Raw genomic sequence first — 27,955 nt, forward strand, 5'->3', positions numbered from 1 at the left:
CGCTCATTACACCTGTTTTCCTAAACCTGACTGACAGCCAGTGCACTATTGTAAGTGTATCTCAAGTCAGGAAAAAAGCAGTCAATGTTTCTCTTAACTTATTAATTAAAAAGCAAATAAAATTCACTACTGCATTTGTGACATTATGTTTTTGGGAGAAGCTTTTCCAGGCAGGGCTTCTGTGTGCAGCCCTGACTAGGCTGGCCTAAAACTTGGGAGATCGGCCTGCCACTGCCTCCTGAGTGCTGGATTAAAGGTGTGTACCACCACAGCCTGGCCATTCGTGACACTTATGACCCTGGCAGACTTTTCTGTGTATTTGTCCCCAGGTTAATTACATTCACTCCTCACCAAATGTAACGGAGACACTAAAGGCATTTTACATCTTCACAGTGAAAATAAATACAGACTAAGCTACTTTGTTTTTAAAGACAGGGTTCTCTGTTATGTAGCCCCAGAACTTGCTCTGTAGACCAGGCTGGACTCCCTAGTGCTGAGATTAGAGATACCACATCTGGCCTCAAAGTGAAATCACACTATTAGGGAAGGATGCAGTATACAGGGCCTGGAAACCCCTGGATATGGAAAAACTATTTCCCGACAGTAACAGGAGAATGACCCAGAGGGTACTGAGAGCAAGGTGAGATCTACGGTTCCAATGGGGATGTCCACGTGCAGCCTGGAATGCCAGCAGCACAGCACCAGCAGGGGGTGTAGTTCACACAGGCTTACAATCCTCTCTAGAGCTCTCCTAGGAAGGAGCATCAACCGAACAGGGTTCAAAAAGGTTACACTTCATGTCAAAGTCCACACCATACCCCATCAAAAACACCAAAGGCTGATTTTCTCCTCAGGAAGACTGTCCTCTCAACAGGATAAACAGAACCACCTTAAGCATAGGCTTGAAAAACAGATCATTCCTAAATGACCCAAAGCAGCACGCATGGACGAGGTGTTAGGAACAAACACACAATACTGATGGATGCTGAGAAGTAATTGGAGCAGAAAACATCAGGGAAGCCCCAAATCTCAGAGTTCAGCCATTTAAAAAGTCAATAAGCCTGTTCCCTCTTCTTTGCAACATACTGCTGATAACTGTAAGCAAATGTCAGTTGGCCTACTTCTGGAGGGTGTGTGTGTGTGTGTGTGTGTGTGTGTGTGTGTGTGTGTGTGTGTGTGTGTGTGTGTTCCCATGCACTCGTGTGTAACAGAGTTCATTTGTTTAACCACAGCCATCAAAATGTTACATCAAAAATATCACACCAACATTTCTCAAGAACTAAGTCATAAATTCTGACTTCATACAGCTGAACAAATCAAATGATTCTCCTTTGAACATGACAAAAACCAGATTTAACTCAGAACTAATACAGCTGTATATGGAAGCTTGTGAGATCAGAAAACTATAGTAAGGAAAAAGTTAAAAACAGTTAAGTTGTGCAAAGGATGAAATGTAAGAGCATTTAGAAACAATGAAAAAATCCTGAGTTTTTAAAGAGAACGGGGTTCACAATATAAAGTGTTTTGAAACACACATACACACCAGTCAATATATTTAAAGAACCTGAAGCAGGTCTGTGGGTTAAGTGCGTACGTTAGTTTTATGCATCCATGAGTATTTAAAGGGAAAAAAAAAAGTCCAGCAATCCACATCCTAAGCTGTTAAGTGGATGCATTCAGTATCTGAGGAATGAGAGAGGGAAGAAAGAGTAAAATTTTCCCTGAAACATAGAATTACATGAACCTTCATTTTCTCTGTTTGGGGAGTTGAATTTTCCTAACCCTCAGTTGTTAGCTTGATAAGACATTGAGGAACTTACACATGATTTCCTCATGCTCTGAACACCTATGTCCTCATGTTCTGTTCCCCAGAAATAGTTGTATCACTGTTGACAAAATGGATGCAGCTGGTTGTTTGTTTTGGGGTTTTGTTTTGTTTTGTTAGTTTGCAAGGTGAGTGCGTGCATGGATGCATGCATGTATGCATGCATGCATGCGTGTGTGCGTGCAGAGTCTAGAAGAAGGCACTGGATCCCTAGATCTGGAATTACAGGCATCTGTGATCCCACAATAGCACAAGCTCTTAACCATCTCTCCTTCCCTTCCTTTCTTTCTCTCCCTTCATTTCTTTCTTCCTCCCTTCCTTTCTAAAGACAGCAATTATAAGCTACTAAAAGGGGTACTGGGAACTAAATTCAGGTCCTCTGCAAGAGCAGCAGATGCCATCAATCACTAAGCCATCTCTCCAGCCCCTGGTGTTTGTCTTCTGAGACAGGTTCTCAAGTAGCCCAACCAAGATGGTCACATATTTCCCATCTAGCTACTATACAGCCTCCATATGGCTAATATCGATTGTCACCTGAAAAGGTCTAGAATTAGCTAGCAAACAGTCCTGTGGGTATGCCAGTGAGGGACTGTCCAGGCTAGCCTTGAGGCCTATCTGCTAAGGAATATATAGAGTAAGTTAACCGAGGTAGGAAGACCTCCTCTTGGGTCCGAGACAGCCCAGAAAGAAGAAGGATAGCTGAGCACTAACATCATATCATCTGCTTCCTGCAGATGCAATGGGCCAAATGCTTCAAGCTCCTGCCTCCGTCACTTCACTCTGTGGATCATACCCTTGAACCCTGGGCCCAGAGGAATCTCTCCTTCCTCAAGTGGCTTTTATCAGATATTTAATCACAGCAATGAGAAAAGTCACTATTAGAAATACTACCTCCAACTCCGCACTGCCGGGGAAACACTTACAAACACCACCAACAGCTGCTTTGGTTTTCAGACAAGGGCTCAATATGTAGCCCAGACTGGCTTCAACATCTGTAGCCCATACTACCATAAAACTAGCAATTCTCCTGCCTCAGCCTCCAGAGTGATTGGATAACAGGTGTTAGCCAACAAGTTACACTAGAAATAATTTTCACAAACTCAAACATAATAACCATATAAAAGTCTTGACTTACATGTTAAAATATACACATGGATACATTGTATTTCACAAGTGAGTTTCCAAATCTAAACTTGCTTAGATTACAAGAAAACTTGACTTTACTGAAATAAGGTTTCAAGACTAATTTTCAAGGAGGATCAGCATCAAGGTTTTTTTTTTTTTCACTTACCTTTACGTGAACCTTAAAGAGCCTTTTCAATAATTTTAATGTTTTAAATTAGCACCTTAAATTAAAATCTTAAATCATTAAAGCCTTTTTCTTTTTTTAACTTTTTTTTTTTGTCATGACAGGGTTTCTCTGTGAAACACTGGCTGTCCTGGAACTCACTCTGTAGACCAGGCCTTGAACTCACAGAGATCCACCTGCCTCTGCCTCCTGAGTGCTGGGATTAAAGGCATGTGCCACCACTGTCCAGCCTCACTAAAGCATTTTTCAAATGCAATGTGTTTCTCCCCCCTTATTTCCCCCACCTATTTTAAGTTTTTATTGATATAAGAATGCCAATTGATTGGCTGTGGCCTTCTACATTTTTTTTGGACAGATGATCTCATGCACCCCAGGCTGGCATACAGGTTGCTATACAACTGAAGATGACTCTGAACTGATGATGGTCCTGCCTATGCTTCCTTAGCACTGGGATTACATTCATGTAGACCACATCTGGTTTTGCAGGTCCCAGGGCCTCACACATACTAGGCAAACTCTCTACCAATAGAACTACATCCTCAATCATGCGTTCTGTGATTTTTAATTGAAAAAATTCTAAAGACTTAGATTCACTAAGAATGTATTGGATCACTGGAGGCAGGAGAGATGCTCAAGGGTTAAAAGTGCTTGTTGCTCTTGCAAAGAACCAGACTTCAGTTCCAAGCACCCACATCAGACTGCTCACAGCTCCGGGGAATCGGACATTCTCTTCTAGCATCTGTAGACACTCACATGAACATGGATACACACATACACATAAATAAATAATAGGTCATTAAATGAATATACTTAGTCCCTGATATTGGCCAAAGAAGCATGCAGAGAAGCATGCTTTCCTGGAAAGAAGTACCTATCCACTATACCATTACATCATTACTCCACGACAATGCTGATCATCACACCATTACTCCACCACAATGCTGATCATCACACCATTACTCTACCACAATGCTGATCATCACACCATTATTCTACCACAATGCTGATCATTGTTACAGTGCCAATCTCCTGAGGGATAAAATTTCACCCAAATCTTTCTAGTTTTTATTTTTAACTAGGGGGCAGATTTTCCACAGAAATTTGGCCTTAACTTCCATGAGAGTACACCATGTGACAATATTCAACAAATATGTATTGAGACTTCACAGCAAGCACTCTTATGAGGCACTGAAGGCATCATGGACTGGCACGGTGGCCCAATGAGTAAAGCAGCTGCCACACAAGCCCAACAACCAGAGAACCTGGAACCTGTGTAAAGATAAATGGAGTGAGCCAAGCCTGACCTCAACGTCAATGCTGTACCTGCACACACGACAAGCTGTTTAAAAATGAGCAATAAAGAGCAGCAAGTACTTTGAGGACACACACCCAACAGCAAGTAGGAGGAGGGGTTAGTGTGATATAAGAATTCTAAAAGAGGAAACTCACCCGGTATGGTGACTATACCTGTAATTTCAGCACTTGTGAGGCCAAAGCAAGAACAGGCAGCCTGGGCTACAAAATGAGTTCCAGGGAGCCTGGCTACAGACATGAAACCCTGTCTCAAACAAACAAACAAACAAACAAATGAATAAATGAATAAGAAAGAAAGAGAGCTGGGTGGCGGTGGTGCTCGCCTTTAATCCCAGCACTCGGGAGGCAGAGCCAGGCAGATCTCTGTGAGTTCAAGGCCAGCCTGGTCTACAGAGCGAGATCCAGGACAGGCACCAAAACTACAAAAAAAAAAAAGAAAAGAAAGAAACTCATACCATCAAAAACGGAACACTGTTGGAGCAACTCGTGGGATAGACAGGGTGAGAATGGAAGACAGGTGCATAAACACACACAGTCCAGCAATCAGCTCACAAAAGATCAAAGGAGAGGCAAGCAAGATGGCTCAGCTGGTAAGGTGCCTGCAGTTCAAGACTGGCAACATGAGGACAATCCCCAAGACAGAGGCAAAGACAGACTCTACAAAGCTGTCCTCTAACCTCCACACACATGCTAGGGCATACACACCTACACATCAGACACATACACAGTAATAAGATCAGCTTTCAAAAACTAAATCTTGCTGGGCATGGTTGAGCATGCCTTTCTTTAATCCCATCACTTAGGAGGCAGAAGCAGGCAAATCTCTGAGTTAGAGGCCATCTGGTCTACAAAGCAAGTTCTAGAACAGCCAGAGCTACATAACTAGAACTTGTAACAAAATCCAAAAAGAAACTGGGAAGCGTTGTCTCAGGCCTTTAATCCCAGCACTCGGGAGGCAGAGGCAGGCAGATCTCTGTGAGTTCGAATCCAGCATGGTCTACAGTGAGTTCTAGGACAGGCTCCAAAGCTACACAGAGAAACCCTGTCTTGAAAAACCAAAAAGAACACAAAGAACAAGCCAATATTCCCAACAGAGAAACAGGATAAAAGGAAAAAGATGTCAGACTGGGTTCAGACTCTTCCACTGACTCAAATCTAACGCCTACAAAACTCCAAAATGATGTGACTATAAGCGAGCAGTTGTTGGCCAGCCAAGAGTCCAGGGAGAATAAAGAAACTTGACACGATGGGCTGAGCTCTCCCACATGTATGCTTTCAGGAACCTCAGAAACACTGCCACCAAAATGAAGAGGTGAAGCATAATGGGTACAACCCCGGGGAGGACTCTATTTTCTAATACAAATTTTATGAGCTCTGTCCCATGTATTACATTTAATAAAAACAAATATTAAAATTTAACCAAGTACATTAAGATGACATATAAAGAATTTTTCAGTCAGAACATTTATCCCGTAAAACTGTACTTTAAATCTAAAGGAGTCTATTAGTGGAAGAAATAATTTATTGACTAACAAAGCAACTTAAAGCTACTTTAAGACAAGTAAAACTTGAGAAATGTTAGCTAACAACTGAATAGACAAAAGAACTTTACAAATAAAACAAAAAAAAGGCAAAACTCTGCTTCTGTTAATTACACAAGAAAGAAAGAACAGAGTCTGTTAAAGTCTTTGTAGACAACCCTGACTATTCCAAAACAGGGAAGACAGTCTGTTAGAACCACTTTGTCAAAACAGTTCACAAGAGTATAAATGCAACAGAAAAAACACACACACACAAAAAAAAAAAACAACCAAGAAACTTGAGGGTAAGCAAGGGAACAACCCCAGGGCAGGGTGGAGAGGTAGGAGGAATGGGGGGGGGGGGGGGGGGGAGATGGGAGAGAGGGAGGGAGCTATACAGATGAAGGATGACTGGCAAGGGGAAATCATGTGATCCCAGGGTATTGTTGCCCAGCTATCCTTTCCATTTCATTATAGAAATGTAATTATTACATTAATCTCTAAAATTACTTATGCACAATCAAGCCCTAAGTTTTAGTAAGCATCCCTCTCACCAATTTTATTAACAGCTACATGAAGTCTTAATGAGATTTTTCATCTCAGAATCATCTTTCAAATGATAATAGAATTAAAGTATTTTATATCCTTTTTCTATTTAAGGAAACCTGAAAGTGTCCCATAGGATTAATATGATTGTTTGCTGCACATATAAAAATGTATTTTAGTGGACATGGGGAACAAGGGAAACATACTTCTTCTGATTTCATACTATGAAGGAGTCAGGAAATTTAATATGAACATACATTTGGACCTTTGTATATAAATACAGAACATACAATACTTAAATGTAATATTAAGAAGTATTTGCAAGAAATGGACGAATGAGAAGGCAATGGAGGGCAAAAGGGTCAAAGAACACTGCATACATGGAGATACCAATAAGTGTCATTGTTTTCCACGATGAATAAATAAACACTAATATAAACACTTAAGGAAACAGTGGCCAGGAAAGCACAGTTTCAAAGTTCAAAGCCCACAACCCCCTTCTGCCATAGCCGAAGTCTCTGACGGTAGAGTCACCTACAGCCAAGACAATACTGAAAACCAAGCGCTCTGAGCCAGCAAATCTAACTGAGAAGGGAAAGCCATGTGAGAGGAGACCTGGGGAATACCCACAGAAGAAAGCAGGCCAGCAACAGAACAAAGGCAGCCTAGAAGGATGCCCAGAAAGCCAAGAGAAAAGACAGCTTGGAGAAAGAGCTAGCAAAGGCAGAGGCCAAATTGAGATCAAAGAAGATGGAGATAAATCAAAACCACAGCAGAAAGTGAATAGCCATATTGAAATGGTTAAGATTACCTATTTCTATTGCAACTGAGAGCACTAAGGGTTTGTCTTGCAGGAGGAGGGAGGCAGAATGGACCTTTGCAGCAAAACAGACATGGGTTATCACTCTTGTGGTCTGTAATCTAAAAGCAACAAAGAGAAACTATGTGATTTGCTTTTCCTTAAAGGCTACACTCACCCAACTGTGGAGCAGGCAAGATTCTAGCTGCTCGGACTGGGCCATGTCGAACAGAGAAGAGTTCCTGAGCTTCCCCGCTGATCTGCATAAGAGAAGGAAGAAAAGAGCTCAGTATATTCAAATATGTAGCACAATGCTACTAGATGCAATCAACACCTAAATTTTACCATGATTTTCTGGAAATACAAATACATATATATACCCACACAATATATTAGGATTTTAGGGAGGTCATGTACATCAAATACATCCCTATCTTAAATTGTGTAAGTACTTTTGGGAAAACATCACAATTCATTATTCGTATAAACTTGAAGAGAGTCTGTTCTATTAACCCATGAGAAGTCTGTTCAGCTCCTGAGCTCATTCTCCATGTTAGAGCAGCTATGAGACTGTTCTCAATATCTAAGCTCAGTTATTAGTTATCTTTCTAGAATCATTCAAATCTATCAATTACATTATTTTGCAATTACAGAACAAGGCTGCTAAAAAAAGACCTCCGAGACACCTCTAACTGAAATACTCTGTGAGTAACAAAGTTGTAAGCAAGCAACTTCGGAAGTCATCACTTATACTATAAACAAAGATCAAACACTGTAACAATGTCCACTACCTTGAATAAAGTCAGATTCTGTGCTTGGATATAAAGACTACAGTATTCTGTTTCTCCAAAAGGCAAAAGGGGGTATGCTAGTGTGTATCAAGTTTTAAAAAAATGCCTTTCAACCGCTGGTTCATGTGTTGAGCAAATTAAAATAGAATTAGAGAATAACAGCTTTCTAGACTGACTGTGAGAGGTGATACTAACATGGTCCTTTGCACACTGCAGTAACTGCTACCGTTTGATGAAATATATAATATCAGAGAAAATGGTACACATTATAAAACTGGCCCTAAAATCTCAGGAATTTCTAATGGCCGTAACAAAGATAAAAACTCACAGAGGTCACATACTATTGTCGTTTTAATAGGCTCTGCCCAACAAGTGGTTTAATGTCCAAGAATATATCCATCATGAAAAGCTGGCAAAGCTTCCAAAGTAAACAATATGCATGCAGAGGTGCCTTTTAGAGAAAGAACTCACATCTTCAGCCTCTCTCCCATGTACCTTTTAGAGCTGTGAGCTCTACGTTTTTCCTTCCAGTAAATACCCACTGTGTTTGTGGTAATTAAGACTATCTGCTGGCTGCAGCAACAAGTCCTCCCCACTTGGTGTGCAGAGCCCCATGAGGAGCCCCAGCAAGGACGGTGCCACCACAGTACCACCTACCCAAAGGCTCAAAGGAGCCAGCAGAGCAAAGGCCTGGGCTCCTGTGCGCCACAAGCCTTCCTGGCTTTCATTTCAATAATGAAACCCCTGAGCAAAACACGCTGAAGCTCCCAAGTCTCCATTTGACGGTAATGGGACAGAATTCAAAGTTTATAGAAATAAAGGTGGATGATTATTTTGTGAAACTTTCCATCTAATGCAGCAATCACTCATTTTCTAAAATCTAAAATGTACCACATCTTTTGTTTTTGAACATACATATGCTAACAGGTTGAGTACTGATACTGTCCACTTATATTAAAAATGTGTTATTAACAAGTTCCAAGTTCCCACTGCTTGAAAACTGGAACAGAAAAAGACACAGCAGGAAATTGTTGACCAAGTCATTACATTTTGAAAATACAGTATCTGCTAGACAAGAGATAAGTGAATCTACTCTGTCATACAACTAAGAAAAAATTTAATTAAAAGTAATGTAAAACTTAAAGTTGTATAATACAAAGTAATGAAAAAATTCCACTTGTGAAATTTACACCCATAACAAATTACAGTGTGAACACAAAATCTCCTGTTGTACCATTGTTTCCATGGGCCAGAACTGGCCTTTAGTTTTTGGTTCTACCAAACAAAATTCGAACGTTAAAAAGTATAACCTCATTTCCCTGAGTCTCTGTACTTGGGTATACTAAATACTGTTTTAAATCTGTCTTGCTATAATTACAATAAGTTTGTCATCATGAATTAATACACTAGAGCAGAAAACATAGAAAAACATTTCAAAATCCAAACACATGAAGCTTTACAGCAAACAGCTTTCAAAATGAACCAAACTCTGTTCCAACCTGAACACAATGTCACCTGGACAGCAACAGGTGAGAACAGAAACCACAAGGAAAGATCGGCAGGGCACCGCCACATTCTCTGTCCCCCTCACGGCCTGAGTGGGGTCTCCAGTCCTTAGGAGAGCACGGAGAAGGGGAGGAGGAAGTATGGGGTCTCATATACACACAGAGAACCGTGAATATACCAGATTACATCCTGCTGAAATCAGAGTCTAACTGCAGAATGTAAGTCACCAAGATTAGCCTCCCGGGAGAGAATCCTCCAAATGATACATGAAAATCCTAAATTAGAATAACGCTGAGCAGAGGGTGTTAGCAAGGCATATCCAGAGCCAGAACCTTCCACATGTCAGAAAGGACGCAGACATACAGGGATGCTTCCCAGCTGCCTCTAATACTTTCATCCAGTGTGTTCATGGGTAACTTTACTTTCAAATAAATACCAAAGTAGTGTGAAAAGCAGTCAAAACTACTTTTGGGTTTCCAGAAAAAATATCTCTGAAAATGACAAGGAATCTCAAGATAAGGTCCTGAAGCCTGAACAGGAGCTACAAGCTCACTTTTACACTGAGAAGCCAAGAACGGCAGGGGCAGAAGCCGGCCGGGAAAGGCAGAACTGCAGCTTCCAGACCGCTGTGAACTAACAGGAGGAGGGCACTGGAGGAGACCTCTCCCCAGCTCCTCCTGGTCTCTGCCTTTGTTCTTGCTGGCATTTTAATTTCTGATGACAGACTTTTGTTGTTTGGGGCATAAACCGGACGTACCAGTTTGAAGGCACAATAAGGAGAACAAAGAATGATTTGTTCACACTGTAGGGAAAAAAAAATCTTTCCAACCATAGAAAATAGCTTTCGCATGGTGAAAATATGCAAATTACATACCAAACTGGAAGGGGTTGGGGGAATACAAGTTTAGAATCTCCCAACTCAATCTAAGGAAAAAGAAATTACAACAATACATACAGAGACAGAAAGATCTGGAGGAGCTTGGAGAAAACTTTCAGAGACTTCGACAATCAAATGAAAGCGACCCAGCCCTGAGAAGCCAGGCCGCTCTGAAACCCAGCGGAAAACTCAATCCAACACTGGGGACCGTGAGGGTGGGACTCCACACTGCAGTCAAGTTCCTGCACATGGGCACCACCCTGCCCTGCAGAAACACAACTACAGCTTCCAAATGCCCTTCTTTTGACAAACTTTACTGACAGAGAGCACTGTATTTAAAATACAGATCATCAGTACAGATCCTGGAGAGATTAATAATGACTGTCGCATAAAGCATCTATGTTACTGACATCCACCTCAAAAAATGAGAGTAGGCTTGAAGCAAGAGCTAGGAAGGCAGAAGCAGGAGGATGTGAAGCACAGCATGGAGGCCAGCCTGGAGGAGGTTCCATCCTGGCTAGGGCTACAAGGTGACACGCTGTCTCCACAAAAATTAGTAAATAAATAACTAACAAATAATTATGAAAATGTAGAAGGCTTGCCACATCGTCATAACACAATCTTAACTTACAAGACTGTGTACAGGTTTAATTGCTGAACACACTACAAATGGGACCGTACAGTATACTCTTGTAGAATCTCTTCCACATTACTGGCTCGGAATCAATTCATGTTGATGCATGTGACTGTAAGGGTTTTCTTCCTCTACTGCTACAAAGCCTCACATTGAATGAAAACACTATGATTTTACATCTCCTACTATTAACAGGCCTCTACTACATTTCTAGTTTGGACCCAGCAGAACTCCATCTTCCTGGCCACTGTTGTAACGTGAGAGAAAGCAGGCAGGATATGATGACACACAGCTATAACCCAACACTCCAAGGCCCAAACCTTTCAAATTACAATTTCAAGGCCAGCCTGGGCCAGCCTGTCTCAAACAAAACAAAATCAAGAGACTAGGCCCCGGGTCTTGTGTTTCTTGATCACAGGTCCAAGCTCTGCCTGCTGGGCTGTACAGAGGGCATTCAAGACCAGCTGAGGCAACTTAACAGTGCTAGGATGTAGCTCAGTGTAGGAATGCTATCTAATATGACTGAGGCCCTAGGTTCAATACCTAATTCCACCAAAAAAAAAATATATAGTACACAAATATAAAGTCAAGAAAAGAATTCACTAATTCTTCCCGGTATTCTCTAGAGGCCACCATACCGTCATCTAATTTCACAGAAATCTACACTCCTACTTTCTTTGGGCTATTTTACAATACTCTAAATTATCAAAAACTGACAGTGATTTTTTTTTTTTAGTTTGATTTTTAGCAGAAATTTAACCCAGGGCCTTGTACACAGCAGGAAGGCCTCTACCACCAGACACATCTCCAGCCCTGCACCCGCTTGCTAAACAGACAAGCAAATGAAGTTTGGTAAAGAGACAACTGAATCTACTCTGTAGAAAGATAATTCCAAGGCGGAGACAGTGTCCATACCTGTAGTCCCAGGAACTGGGAAGCTGGAGCAAAGAATCACTTGCACACAAGCTGAAGCACCCTGGGCACACAGAAGACACAAGTACAAAAGCAAACCCTCCTTAGTTCTTTAGCGGATGCTCTTAACCTTTGAAGGGAAGGGAGGCCTCTGGAGGGTGAACCTAGGTAGGAAAGCAATCCACTAACCCTGCTGACCAAGCGCAGGACAGCAGAGCTACCTTCCACCCCAAACACTTGCTAGTGCAAAGAGGATGTTAATGTGATTTGCATTTATTAGAGTACACACTAGCATCCCTAACTGCCTCCAGCTGCTCTTCACATTGTTCCTTCCTTAAAGTTAAATAGGATCTGGCCGGGCGGTGGTGGCGTACACCTTTAATCCCAGCACTCGGGAGGCAGAGCCAGGCGGATCTCTGTGAGTTCGAGGCCAGCCTGGGCTACCAAGTGAGTTCCAGGAAAGGCGCAAAGCTACACAGAGAAACCCTGTCTCGAAAAACCAAAAAAAAAAAAAAAAAAAAAAAAAAGTTAAATAGGATCTAGGTCACCTGTCCACTTTACAGTTGTATCTAGCATCACAGATTATACAACTATGACTATTACTGCAGATGGCTTCAGTGAATATATGTATGAAGCTCTTTGCAGAGACCTATTAGTATAGTTGCTTCTATTTTCAAGATAATTAAGGGTGTAGAGACCACTGGGGTATTAAGACCACTGGCTGCTCTTCCAGAGGACCCAGGTTTGATTCCCAGTACCTATATGGTGGCTCCCAACTGTATGTATCCTCAGTTCCAGGGGACCCAATGCCCGCTGTGGGCACCAGTTGTACAAGTAGTGCACAAACACACATGCAAGGAGAACACACACACACACACACACACACAAAGTATTTTTTAAGATAATTCGAGGTAGGTAAAGATTCAGCTTTCATACATTAACGAAATTGTCTTCCAAAGCCCTTATATCAATTCACACTTCCACTAGAATGTATGAGGGTTCACACTCTAGACAGGCATTAATGTCAGCCATTCTGATAGAGAACCATCGTAACGGACTTATGTATTACATGAATAAAAAGCCTAAGTCAATTTCTGTATATGCCAGTCGGCCCCAAACCAAATGCATAAATTAACAGCATTCACTACGGTGAGCAGGTGTGAAGCCCGACGATTGCCAACCGTTATCCTGAAGGAAGCCTCACGGTGCAGAGGCAGATGTGACAGTGCAGAATACAAATGGGACTCGCCGACTCATCCCAGCACCTCCGCAGAAGGTAAATCCATAACTGAATTCCAAATACAGTAACAACCAATTTCTCCACCCTGATACACAGTGATTACTTTACAGTCACACTGTGCTTGATACCCTGTAAACTCGAGGGATCCATTTTGTAGATGATAAACACACCTTAACACACTTGAAGGAATAGAAACCACAGCCTGCCCACTCACCACAGTGGAACTAGAGCAGAATTAGTACCAGCAGACATCTGGAAAATGACAAAACACTATTGAGATTAAGCAACCAAGTTGTAAACAACACACAGTTCAAAGAAGAAAGTTTCAAAAATTTTTAAAAATATTTTGTTTATGGTTTGTTTTCTCTGTTTTTATTCGAGCCAGGGTCTCATGTAGCCCTTGCTATCCTTGAACTCTTGACCCTCCGCAAGTGTTGGGATAACAAGCATGTATCACCACGATGAACTTTAAAACATTTATAACTAAATGAAAATAAAAACCTAATTGCAGCTGTGGTATGCAGTCACAGTGAAATCCACACCCCTAAATGCATAGAGTTGAAAAAAATAAGCTCTAACTGAGAAATCTAAAACTATCTATGAAATAAAAAATAGAACCAAATCAAAGCAAGCAGGCATAAATAAACATCAATTAGAGGTGAAACCAATAAAATTGAAAAAAGGAAATCAATGGGGGGGGGGGATCAATGAGACCAAAAGCTAGTTCTGAGAAAAGATCAATAAAAATTGTTAAGGCTCGAGCCAGTTTAAGAAAGAGAGGCAGGCATGTCACAACCTAGAACCTAGCACTTGAAAGGCAGATGGAGGAGGCTATGGAGTTCAGGAACATCCTGGGCTACAGAACCAGATCAAGCCTCCAAACTCCAAGGGCTTCCTGGTATGGGGCATATGGCTATAATCCCACTACTCTGGAAGCTGAGGTAGGAGGACCTCCAAACCAGACACAGAGACACAGTGAGCTCAAGGTGAACTGGATGTAGCTTCTGTCTCAAGACAAGGGGAAATCCTAAACTGAGCTAGCTCCCCAGCCCTGGTATGGATGGGGGGAGGGGCGGTGTGCTAGGCTGGCCATAAGCTCCAGGCTCTGCCTGTCTCTGCCTCCCCAGCACAGGAACTACAAGTGTACACCCAGTTTGTTACCTGGGAGCCTGGGATTTCAATTGGAGACTCAGGCTTGCATGGAAAGCACTGAGCTATTTCCTTGGCATCCAAAAATCTGAATTTTTAAGTGAGCCATGAGACTTGGAAAACAAGAAGAATTTCTCAGGTTTCTCTCAAGCACATTTTGCCTTTAAATCAAAACCTCTATTCATCTCGAAGTCATCTAGTTCAGTGAACAGCTCTAACTCCACCTGGGGAAGGCTTGGACAGCAAAACAGCTAACATCTATGTTCCTTTAAGTTTGTATTCTTACTGCCCAAATCGCACCCTGTGGGAACTAACAATGTAGAGTATCTACAACACATACCTAAAGATTGGCACCCTAACAACTGACTTTAGTAGAAATGAATTGGACTATGTTATGTTTATATGATATTTAAATCTGCTACCTCAGAATAGCTTTGAAATAAGAAAAATAACATAGCAATGTGACTATTATAAGACTGTATGTTTAAAAGCATGTAGTACATAATTAATACTAAAGGAGAGTTAAACCAGGGATATGTTTGTTGAGGGAAAAATGACAAAGGACTGCACATCTAGTTTAGTGTTCCATAGGTTCCTTACCCAATGTTCTTAAATCCTGTTTCATTTTCATTTAGTTATTTCTCAGAGCTTATTTTTTTCAACTCTATGCATTTAGGGGTGTGGATTTCACTGTGACTGCATACCACAGCTGCAATTAGGTTTTTATTTTCATTTAGTTATAAATGTTTTAAAGTTCAGCGTGGTGATACATGCTTGTTATCCCAGCACTTGCGGAGGGTCAAGAGTTCAAGGATAGGAATATTTACTATCTACAGCTGTGTTCAAATATATACAAGAACACATTATGGAACAACTTGATTCATGGATCTACAAGAATGTTATTACCTATGCTTTACAGCTATGGTTTAAAAAAGACTACGAGGCCAGGTGTGTTGGCACATGCCTCTAATCTCAGCACTAGGGAGGCAGAGGCAGGAGGATCTGTCAGTTCCAGTCCAGCCTGGGCTACATAGTTCCAGCTGATCAGGGCTTCACAATTAGACCCTGTCTCAAAGAACAACAAAAGACTGCTGTTGGAGAGATGGCTCCATGCTTAAGAGGACCCAGGTTCAATTCCTAGCACCCACATGGTGGCTCCTAGCATTTTGTTAACAACAGTTCAAGGGGATCCAACCCCCTTTTCTAGCCTCTATTGGCACCAGGCACTCAAGCAGTGCACAGACATACATGCAGGCAAAACAGCCACATACACATAAAATGAAAATGGATTTTAAAACAAAATAAGTAAATGAAATAAACACTGGCTCATCTACTCTAACAGTCACAGCACAATCCCTGGAGGTGATACTAACAGGAAAGAGGTATGAGGAAAATCTACCTTCAGCTTAATTCCTGTGTACAGCTAAAACTATTTGGGAAAAAAACTATAATTTAAATGTATAAAGAATATGCAGAAAGTCATTATAATTCCCAAAATTAATGTTTTTCTCTAATAGCAAAGGGGGAAAGGAGAAATGAAAAGCAAAAGCAGAGAGAAACAGAAGGAATGCAAAGGAAAACTTTATTTTTAAGAATTTCAGTTCTGGGGCTGCAGAATTAAAGGAACTTGATCTTCCAGAGAACAGTTTCAGTTCCTAGCCAGCACCCACATGGTGACTCTCAACTCTGGTTCCAAGGGTTGGATGCCATCTCCTCAACCATGTGGGCACCACGAATATACATGGTGCACACACAAACATGCATGTGAAACATTCATAAACAGAAAATGAGTAAACCCAAAAATATTTTAACTCAATTCTTAAAGCAACAAAGACTTAGATACTCCATATAAATATACAATTGCATCATTATTATCAATTTATAAATTGGTAACAATTAATCATATACTAATTGAACTGAATAAAACCACTTAAAAGGAAAACTGTACCACTATAGTTTAAACTATACTTGAAAAGTAACAAAAATCCTTTTCATCAGGGAGAAATGGATGCATATCACTATGGGGTAAGACAATGGCAAGCATCAGCTGAAATTACTCAGTAAAAAAGCCAAAATGTCCAGCCATGAGCTGGCACATACCTATAAATGCCCACTGTAGGGAGTTTGAGGCATGAGGACAAGGCATTCAAGGTAACATAAGAAGGGACATTTTAATTAGCTATTAAGTGACCAGAGCAACACAAAGAAATAGTAGGAGCTCACAGTTTCCGCCTGGAATACTCTGAAGCCACCTTGATACTATACAGTCAGTCCTTTGTGTCCACAGGGTCACCTGCATTCCAACACCATCTCAAAGCAGGTGTGGGCACATACATCTGTACTGATCAGAGGCTTTTTACTTCTTTGTTGTTACTATAACACTGCGCCTAACAACTATTAATATAGGGCTGATATTGTACTAGATATCATAACCTAAAATAACTTAAAAGTACTCAGACTAATGTGATTGGGCTATATGCAAATACTACACAGTTTTATAAGAGAGACAGCAGTATCTACAAGTTGTATATATACTGGGGAGGACTGTGGTATATTGGAACTAATCCTCCCATGGATCATGGGATTATATTTTCACTTTAAAGATTAAGAAAAAAGGGAGAAAGGTTGCCCAAAAGTGCCCCACCTCAAAAGACATGGGCATCTCCCAGAGTTCTCAGCCAGGCAGAGTGGCACATACATAACTATACTACTCACTTAGGGAGGCTGAGGCAGGAGGCTCACCATAGTTGCGTAATTTAAGATGCCTGGGCATCACAGTGAGAAGCCACCCTGAGTTTCAAGCCAGCATCTGTAACTCGGCTTTAACCGGCACGGCCAGTGTTTCATGTTACAGCTCTGCCCGGACAGTTTCGGACCTTAGACAGAACAGCTGGAGGAATGCATTCCTAGCAGTCAGGGGCAGTCCTTCTGCGAGCTCCTACAATTAGGGGCAAGAGGGGAAGAAGTCTTCTGTCGTATTTTTGCCGTCCAACCGCAAATGATTCAGCTGAGGACAAAGTGTCAGTGTCTCCATAACAGGCTCTGTATGCCAGCAAGGAAGAAAACCCAAACCACAAAAACCACCTAAAATGTGTATTTGTGAGAACTTACAACTTAAAGAACAGATATTTGCTGACCACATGAAGGAGACAGCAAGTCAGTCTGTATTTTGGTCTTGACACTAAATACAAAACACAAAACTTGAAGCAAGAAGGAAGTGAGTCTCAGGAACAGTATGAAAGCCACAGAACATAAATAATGAAAGAAACTTGTACTCAGATTTTCATATTTCCAAATTTTCACACACACCAAAAAAGCACTGAGGCAGCTTTAGCCTTTTCCCTCCAGCCTGATTTTCCAAAAGAAGATGAAAGGAGAGCGGCATGATGCACCCCTTGGCTATGCGCAGCTGATTCAGACACTGCACTTCAAAACCCCAGCTATGACTTCAGCACCCACCAATCTCAGTATCACTCGGTCCTTTGAAGCTGCTCTAATGGTATCTTCCATTTGCAGCTAACACTTCTGTAGTCAAAAGATCTTCCTTAGGGTAGATGTTAATGCAAAACCACTCAGACAAGCCGCCACTCGCGCACGCCCGGAGGCAGACTGGAAGGTGCTCGGGAGTCAATGCAGCACCATTACAGAGAGTGTCGGCTAGCAGCTGTCAGAACACGTCACAACCACTCAGGCACGCAAACGCGATTGCCGCCTTTAATTCATTCTTTTACTACGTCTTGACTGGGCTGAATCTAAAATATACATTGAGCAGAAGACAACAGATAAGGGAGATTCCATACTGCATCAATTTAAATGATGTTTAAAAACTGCAAAGCTAATCTGTGCTCAGGACAGTGATTGTCTTGCCGGTCAGGGAGGCGGAACAATCATATGGAACTTCATGAGAAAAAGGTCCTAAAATTTCTTCCAGTTAAGCTTTACTTGCCTGTGTGCATACATGCACAATCACACATACACAAGGAAAAAATCATCAAACTATAAACTTGAGCCAGGCGGTAGTAGTGCACACCTTTAATCCCAGCACTGGGGAGGCAGAGGCAGGTGGATCTCTGTGAGTTCATGACCAGCCTGGTCTACAGAGTGAGTTGTGAGTTCTAGGATAGCCAGGGATACACAGAGAAACCCTGTCTCAAACAAAAAAAGAAAAAGAAAAAACTATAAACTTAATATTTGTGTATCTTGTAGTATGTATACTATATAGACTATATTTACATTGATATCAGTCATAAACTGATACTCTAAATAGCAAAATCTTTTTAAAAAGCCATGGAGGAAGCTTACATGCATATTACAATATAAGAGAAACCAATCTGAAATGGGTCCTTCAAGTACATGGCATTAGCCAAAGGCAGACGTATACTACCAACACAAGATGCTGTGATGGCCTCTATAAAAGGTGTGGGAGCATAAGTGGGCAATGCTCAGGTCTCTAGAGCAGTGACACGATGCTGTTTGATGCTACAGAGGTGACACATGTCACAGCATATTTATCAGTGCCCAAAGTACAGCATGGGAAGTGAACCCTGGCTGTGGGTGGCAGAACCCTGGCTGTGGGTGGCAGAACCCTGGCTGTGGGTGGCAGAACCCTGGCTGTGGGTGGCAGAACCCTGGCTGTGGGTGGCAGAACCCTGGCTGTGGGTGGCAGAACCCTGGCTATGGATGGCAGAACCCTGGCTATGGGTGGCAGAACCCTGGCTATGGATGGCAGAACCCTGGCTATGGGGGGGCAGAACCCTGGCTATGGGTGGCAGAACCCTGGCTGTGGGTGGCAGAACCCTGGCTGTGGGTGGCAGAACCCTGGCTGTGGGTGGCAGTACCCTGGCTGTGGGTGGCAGAACCCTGGCTGTGGGTGGCAGTATAGTGTAACCCAGGTTCTACAACCACAACTGCACCACTCTGGTGTAGAATGTTGGTAGAGGGCAGTCGTGTGGATACATAGAGCACACAGCAACTCCACACTTACTCAAATCCACTTTCTCAAAAAGTAAATAATACAGCCAGACATGACTGTGTATGCATGTAACTCCCAACACAGAAAGGCAGAGACATGCAGATTTGGAGACCTCCCTGGCTAGACAGTGGAGCTGAAACATCAAGTTTCTGGTTCAAAGGGAGACCCTGCCTCCAGGCAGTAAGGTGGAGAAGCAACTGAGAAAGATATCTCATGTTCTCCTCACGCCTCTATATGCACTCAAAGGGAAACAGACACACACACACACACACACACACACACACACACACACACACACACACTCAAGAACATGCACCACACATCCACATACAAATAAACAAGTAAAAAACAATTATACACACATATTCTTGGAGAGAGAAAAAAACCTCTCATTCAATAAAGATTCCAATTCAGGATAAATTTCACTTATGGAATGTCGACTAGCCTATATCAATCAGCCAACTCTGCATAATGCTACTAGAACACACAGGAAAGTTACATTTCAGACGGACTTCTCTAAAAGACTGCCTTAAGAAACACTGACACACGCCTGTAACCCCAGCTCTCAGGAGGCATGGGCAGGACATCGGCCAGTCTAGATTAGAGAAAGACTCTGGCCCCCCCAAAAAATAAAATAAGAAAGAAAAGACAATATAGGAAAAGTATTTCAGTTCAGTAAGATGAGTGGATTCAACAAATTATTTCGACATGCCCCTTCATTTCTGCTTTTTATTCAGTGTGACACCCAGTGAAGACCCATCCATCACTTCTCCTTCCAGCAAGAAAAGAACAGAACAAACAAAATAAGTCCTGCTCTCAACAAAGGCATCGGCGTCCTGAATGGGCTCCAAACCTTCTCTGCTTACCAGCACACTCAAATCACCAACTTAATATTATTCCCAAATGAAACCTATAAAAATGTTTCCTGGCTAACAATCTCAACGTGGCGATGTCTATTGGCATATAGCTTCTAATAAATAATGGACTAATTGCTTTTTACCTCAAATATGCCCTCACGTGTTTGCTTTCAGGATTTTGGTATGTAAAGCTACTAACAGCTTTAGGGCAGTTTCTGTTCTTCGTAGATCGGTGTACCAGTGACACCTAGTGTCCAACATCAGAAGCACATGCAAAGCTCCCGAGCACACGGCAAATAACTTCCTCATGACCAGCATCTTCCAAGTACTATACAGAATATTATTTCACGATTCTATTAAAATAGATATTTGTAAATATGTTAAGAAACCTTAGTAGCCATTTAAACAGCAAAATGTGCAGAAAAAAATTCCCGAGTTTTACAAAGGTATTTTGGGGGGATTTTGGTTTTTTGTGGTACAGGAAATTGAGACCATGGTAAGTCACAGGAGAGTACAAAGCTAGTGTCCTACTACTAAGCAATGTTATGGTGGCATTGTGTTCCCCAAAATATTGTGCACCCTAATAAACTTATCTGGGGTCAGAGAACAGAACAGCCACTAGATACAGAGGCTAGAAAATGGTGGCACACATGCCTTTAATCCTAGCATTCCAGAGGCAGAGATCCGTCTGGATCTCTGTGAGTTCAAGGCCACATTGGAAACAGCCAGACATGGTGACACATTTAATCCCAGGAAGTGAGCCTTTAATCCCAGGAAGTGAGGGCAGAAAGCAGAAAGGTATTTAAGGCGTGAAGACCAGAAACTAGAAGCATTTTGGCTGGTTAAACTTTTTGGCTTTTGAGCACACAGTTCAGCTGAGAGGCACCCAGTCTGAGGAAACAGGATCACCTGAGAAACTGGTGAGGCGATGTGGCTGTGGCTTGTTCTGCTTCTCTAAAATCTTCCAGCATTCACCCCACTACCTGGCTTTAGGTTTGTTTTTATTAGTAAGAACTTTTTAAGATTCCTGCTACACAATGTCCCCAGATACTTGAGCAGTTTTTGTTTTGAGACATGCCTTGTTAAAATTGCCGGGGCTGGCTTTTGAACGGCCAGAGCCGCTGTGATAACCGACCTAGACTAGCAAGCCCAGGAAGTTTTATTTTCTGTTCTTTTGTTTTTCTTTTTGTTTGCTTATTTGTGTTGAGACAGGTTCTTACCAGCCATTGGAGGCCGGCCTCAAACCCATGTCCTCTGCCACACCACCCCTATGCTGGATTAAAGGTGTACACCACACACCAACCCATGTCCTCTGCCACACCACCCCTATGCTGGATTAAAGGTGTACACCACACACCAACCCATGTCCTCTGCCACACCACCCCTATGCTGGATTAAAGGTGTACACCACACACCAACCCATGTCCTCTGCCACACCACCCCTATGCTGGATTAAAGGTGTACACCACACACCAACCCATGTCCTCTGCCACACCACCCCTATGCTGGATTAAAGGTGTACACCACACACCAACCCATGTCCTCTGCCACACCACCCCTATGCTGGATTAAAGGTGTACACCACACACCAACCCATGTCCTCTGCCACACCACCCCTATGCTGGATTAAAGGTGTACACCACACACCAACCCATGTCCTCTGCCACACCACCCCTATGCTGGATTAAAGGTGTACACCACACACCAACCCTACTTGCGTCTTAGACACTGATGGGGAGGGAAAACAAAAACAAAAAACTCTGGCTCCTCCAGCCCCAAACTCCTGGGCAGCTGGAATTACGGTACAAACTCACACCCAGTTTATGTAAGTAAACTTTTAAAGAAGAACCCGAGCCGGGCGGTGGTGGCGCACGCCTTTAATCCCAGCACTCAGGAGGCAGAGCCAGGCGGATCTCTGTGAGTTCGAGGCCAGCCTGGGCTACCAAGTGAGTTCCAGGAAAAGGCGCAAAGCTACACAGAGAAACCCTGTCTCGGAAAAAAAAAAAAAAGAACCCGAGCTGGAGAGATGGCTCAGTGGTTAAGAGCACTAACTGCTCTTCCAGAGGTCCTGAGTTCAATTCCTAGCAGCCACATGGTGGCTCACAACCACCTGTAATGAGATCTGGTGCCCTCTTCTGGCCTGCAAGGACACATGCAGACAGAACACTGTATGTATAATAAATAAATAAATCTTTAAAAAAAAAATAAAGAACCCTTTATAGTCATTTTAAAACATACCATATAGAATTTTCCCTTAATTTTTAACATGTGAGTGTAAATGGACTCAAAGTTTATTTCTTCAGAAGTGATGCCATTCCAGGGGCTAGAGAGGTGGCCTAGTGGACAGGAGCACTTGCTCTGCAAGCATGAGAACCTGAGTTCCAGTCCCCAGCATTCACAGAAAAAGTTTCAGTTGGTGAGATGTCCTGGCAGGCACCCAAAGTCCTGCTCTGACCTCTGAATGCAGACATGGGTATGAGTACCTGCACACTCATACACACAAACACATGTACACACAACACACATGCACACATACAGATACGTATACACACATGAACATACAACATTCACATGTGCACACACATACACACATTTATTATCATTACTATCATGCTATCATCTCATATTACACAGTACCAATCCAAGCCAAGACACTGAAGATAACTGACTTCTTACCACTCAGATTTTTCATAATCCTCTTACAACAAACCTCCATGTCTAATGCTTGGAAATGAAGCATTCAAGCCCATGTTGATGGGCTAAGAAAGCATTGGGTTGTGTGGGGAGTGGGGGTTAGTTTGTTCTGGTTTATTGAGACACAAGTCTCATCTGTAACCTACACTGGCCTTAAAACTTGGAGCAACCCTCCTTCTTCGGCCTCCTAAATGCTGGTAATATATCTCTGAGACATGGGACTCAGCTCTTAACAATTAAATTTTTCCTTATTTTTTATCCTTGACTCTACTAATAACAGACTCTACTAATAACAGAGTCTAACAGACTCTACTAATAACAATGTCTTAGTTACTTTTCTATTGCTATGGCAAAACACCATGACCAAGGCAACTCACAAAAGAAAACATTAAAAATTAGGGGCTTATAGTTCAGACAGTGAACCCTTGAAAATCATGGCAGGGAGCATGGCAGCAGGCAGATATGATGCTGGAGCAATAGCTGAGAACTTACATGTAACCCATAAACACAAGAAAGAGAGAACTAACTGGGAATGGTGTAGACTTTTGAACCTCAAAGCCCACCCTCAGTGACATACCTCCTCCAAGGCCACACCTCCTAATCCTTCCCAAACAGTTCCACCAACTGGGGACCAAGTATTCAAATATATGAGCCTATGGAGGCCATTCTCATTCTAACCATCACAAGAGCCATGAGAATCTGTTACTAAAGACTAAAGTCCATACTCCCAAAATTCACATTTCCACCTGAAAATTCAACATCCTACTCTCATGCCCACAATTAACATTTAACTGCAAATATGTTTCAATAATCATAAGGGAGTTCTTTATGTTATACAAAATAAGACAGTGTCTAGGAATGTTCTCAATTATATACAACATGGACGGCATCCACCAGGTCCCAAGAACACAAATGGAGACTGGGTTATAGTTCAGTAGGTAGAATGCTGGCCTAGCATGCACAAAGCCCTGAATGGCATTCCCAACACTGCACAGTAGTGCAGATCTACAATCTCAGCACGAGAAGTAGAGGCAGAAGTCCAAGGTCATCTACAGAAACAAAACCAGTCTGAGCTACATGAGGTCCTGTCTAAAAAAAGTTTCCAATAAGAAAAAGAAAATCTTAAAAGGATCAAGTACACAAACGGTAATGATAAATATCACTATAAATATTACAAAATGCCTATAACATTCACTGTCCTGAGTATGCCCCATGCAACTGGAGCTCTTGACAATGCTTTTCACACCCTTTTTATGACAGCACGAATATGGGAATGCTTTCTCTCCTACCTACCACACACACCACTATAAACCATCAACACTAGATGCTGAGTGCAGTGGCACACAGATTCAGGCCTCCAAACAGCACCTGCATTTAACTTTGTTGTGAGTGACCAAACAGGTCCGGGACCATGGTCCACACATTTAAATCAAACTCACTATCCTGTCACTGAAATCTGCTCTGCACACAGCTTTCACTTTTAGAATTATCTACATCTTCAAAGTTCTGAAATGTCCCCTAAGACTCAGCATGAGTAGATAATCCTGGGTATGCAGCTCAATGGTAGAGGAAAAACACATTTGGGAGCGGGGGGGGGGGGGGGGGGGGGGGGGGGTGTTGAGACAGGGTTTCTCTGTATAGACCTGGCTGTCCTGGAACTTACTCTGTAGACCTAGCCTCAAGCTCAACTCATAGAGATCTGCCTGCCTCTGCCTCCCGAGTGCTAGAATTAAAGGCCTGAGCCACCACTGCCCGGTGAAAAACACATTTCTTGATGGAGAAAAACTCTGTGCAGAACATTACTAAAAGACACACAATGAAAGACAGTGCTCAGTCACCAGGGAAAGACTAAAGCTAAATAAATTCTCAAGTGATCATCCACCAGAATACTAAAATTGTGCAGACCGATGACATCAAACATTAGCAAGAATGCAGAACAATTCATACACAGTGATGAGCAATATAAAATGGTACAGTCACCCTGGAAAAGACTTTACAAGTTTGTTAAATAGACCACATTCCAAGCACACAACTCAGCAAACCCACACACAGGGGCTATCTAAGAGGTGGATGTACCTGTGGGTTTACAAAAGACTTATTCAGGGCTCATCACACATTCCTAACAACCAAAAGGTGAAGCCCAGGAGGGAAGGGAGCTGGGAGTGCAGCTCAGTGGTGGGGCACCTGCTTGGTATGCAGGTGGTTCGAGGTTCAATCCCCAACACCTCATTTCTCCTCTTTTAGTAAGCAGAGTGAAAAACTCTGATGGAATCACAAGAAATGGACAGATGGACAGCATGGTTGTTTCTCAGAAACACTGTGCAGAAAAACAAATGCCACACAGGAAATAATTCAGAAGGGACAGGAAACTCTACAACAGGCAAACGTAATCTACAGTGGGGTGTCCATGAGAACACTAATGATGAGTAGATGGAGCGAACCTAAGTTAATTGGGGACAGGGAATTCCTTGAATAATGTCATGTGTCAGGTGAGGCCAGAAGCATGATTCTGAGCCCCTGGAACTGGAGTTATAAGCAGTTGTGAGCAAATAAGGGGTGCTGAGGACCAAACCTCGGAAACAGTAAGCACTCTTAGCCACTGGGCCAATCTCTTGAGCCTCAGCATAGTAAAATTTTAGTGGACCAATCCAGGTGTCGGGTGTGCATGTTTTCACTATAAAAATGTTTCAACTTTGCTCTATATGCAAGTTTTTAGAAGTCCTTGTAATGGTACCAAAGCCTAAAGCCACTATAACCATGTGGGTATAACACACTCTCCTTCTGAAGACAGGGTTTTGCCAGCACCAGAACAGGCTAGCCTGGAACTCACTAACCTGCCTCTGCCTCTGCCTCTGCCTCTGGAGTGGTGGGTGGGGTCACAAGTGCATGCCACCACTCCCTGCTCAAAGCCTCCTCTCATTCTTCACGTGGCCACAAATCTCAAGCTAAGACCACCCTTTACTGTTCTTTATTATTTGAAGCGTATTCCAAGTGTTTGCACTGCCTCTGAACACACCTCCTTCAGATACTCGCCTGGGTCACTGCTCTACACTTCTGCTCGTTAGGCTCTGAGAACTGTCAAGCAGTGCCCTAAAGACCACCACCACCCAGCATCACACTGGGCACCATCAAGACACAGGCTGGCCTGGATAGAGAGCCGCCTGTCTCTGCCTCCCTAGTGCTGAGATTGAAGGCATGTGCCACTGCCACCACTGCCCATCCACTGGTCACCATCTAACACAGAACACACATTCACTAACCCTCTTCCCCATCTTCCAACCACCAAGAATAGAAATTCCAAAAACAGAATGGTTTTGTTTTGCTCAGTCTTGTTTTCCCAGCACCTTCAACACAGTCTGGCGAATAATGGACAATCAATAAATCTTTGCTAAGTGAATAAGTTAATGAATGAGTAGGGAAATATAAATGGCATGGCTTTACAAGAATGCAATCTGGCAAAACTAACAAGAGCCTTACTTGTATTGATCTCCCAAAATTACATAACCATACAGATATTTATCTCAATATTCCTGAAATTAAAATAACAAAATCAGAAATCTAAATGATGTTTCATTATAAAGAAAAGATTGTTTCTGGAGACATGGCCTTTTATAGCCCAAGGTGGCCTCAGACTTGCTATGTAGCTGAGGATGACCTTGAACTCCTGTTTCTCTTGCTTCCTCTTGAATGTTGGGATCACAGGCATGACCCATCCGATGTTGGGACATGTGGTTTTTTTAAGATAAGATGGCTCATAGAGCTCAATAAGTAACCATGGATGACTTAAACTCCTGATACCATCTCTACCGACCAAGCACTAAGATAACAGGTGTGAGTCACCTGACCCAGTCTATCATTTATATCTCAACTGACTATAACTTTGGGGAGGGGGTGCTAGGCAAGTGCTATACAATGGATTTGTGCCCTCAGCCTTTACATAACATTTCATTTAGATACAGGGCCTCTTTATGTTGCCCAGGCTAACCTAGATCTCATGATCCTCCTGTCCCAGCCAAACTATCATGCCCAGCATAACTGACAAAATCCTGTTCCTGAATTCATGCCCCTTTCTGATCAGAATCTCTTCTTCTATGATTTATACTTTAAGTTGTATGTTAATCTGTGTTTATTGAAGGCTCTCTCCTTCTAGCTCTATAACCACACAGACCATGTCTACTGGGTCCGTTGCTGGGTACCCCAAACATGTACTGCATAAAGTAAAACCATTTAAAATCCTCATAGCTCGCAGCACTAACTCAATCAATGCCTAAGACTAGGAGAAAAATGCCAAACAAGCAGATACGGAGCAAGACATAGTGACATATTCTAGAGGCAGAGGCAGGAGTATTGCCCATAGTTCTGGGCCATCCTGGGCTAAACAGTAAGACTCAGTCTCAAACCAGGGCAGGGAGGAGACAGGAAGGCAGCACACATACACTAACAAAATAAACACAACAAATAAATGTCCTTTTTTTTCTGTGTTTCCTTTGTTTTCAAACAAGGTCTCAGACAGTACTCAAACTAGCAATGTAGCCAAGGTTGGCCTTAAATTCCTTCCTGATCCTCCTGCCTCTATCTCCAAAGTGCTAGATTACAAGTGGGGGTCACGATCCAGCCATTTCTTCTTATCATATAGCAGACAAGCCAATAGAAGAGGCCTGACAGCTTGGGAAAGGGTCACATACAAAATGGCAGGAACAGCTGGTTGGTGGCACGAACTTTTAATCCCAGCACTGGGGAGGCAAAGGCAGGTGGAAGTTCGAGGGCCGCCAGAGTTGAATGGTAAGTCCGTGGTCCATAAAACTCACAAAACTGACAGAAACCAGCTAAAGAGACAGAACTGCTTAGTTCTGACACAGTGTGATTCTCACTAACTAGACCCTAGCCTCCTCTCACCAATACAGTTTAAATCAAGTTGAAGGGGCTAGGGAGACGGCTGCTCTTCCAGAGAAACTGGGTTCAATTCCCAGCACCCACTGGCAGCTCACAGCCATCTCTAACTCCAGTTCC

At 42.5% G+C, this 27,955-nt stretch overlaps 1 protein-coding gene across 7 annotated transcripts in view; it reads right to left on the reverse strand.

Annotated features, from left to right (window-relative positions):
* Bcas3 (BCAS3 microtubule associated cell migration factor) overlaps positions 1 to 27,955 on the reverse strand; it is a 506,689-nt gene that overhangs the window by 454,190 nt on the left and 24,544 nt on the right. For all 7 annotated transcript variants that reach the window (XM_052759620.1, XM_052759614.1, XM_052759617.1 and 4 more), the window contains exon 6: positions 7,492 to 7,573. In XM_052759620.1, coding sequence (XP_052615580.1) covers positions 7,492 to 7,573 — 82 coding nt within the window. The remainder of the gene's footprint in view (positions 1 to 7,491; positions 7,574 to 27,955) is intronic.

This window comes from Peromyscus californicus, unplaced genomic scaffold, assembly GCF_007827085.1.
Source record: "Peromyscus californicus insignis strain IS unplaced genomic scaffold, ASM782708v3 Scaffold_3__1_contigs__length_106647218, whole genome shotgun sequence".
In the NCBI taxonomy this organism is placed as follows: Eukaryota; Metazoa; Chordata; class Mammalia; order Rodentia; family Cricetidae; genus Peromyscus; species Peromyscus californicus.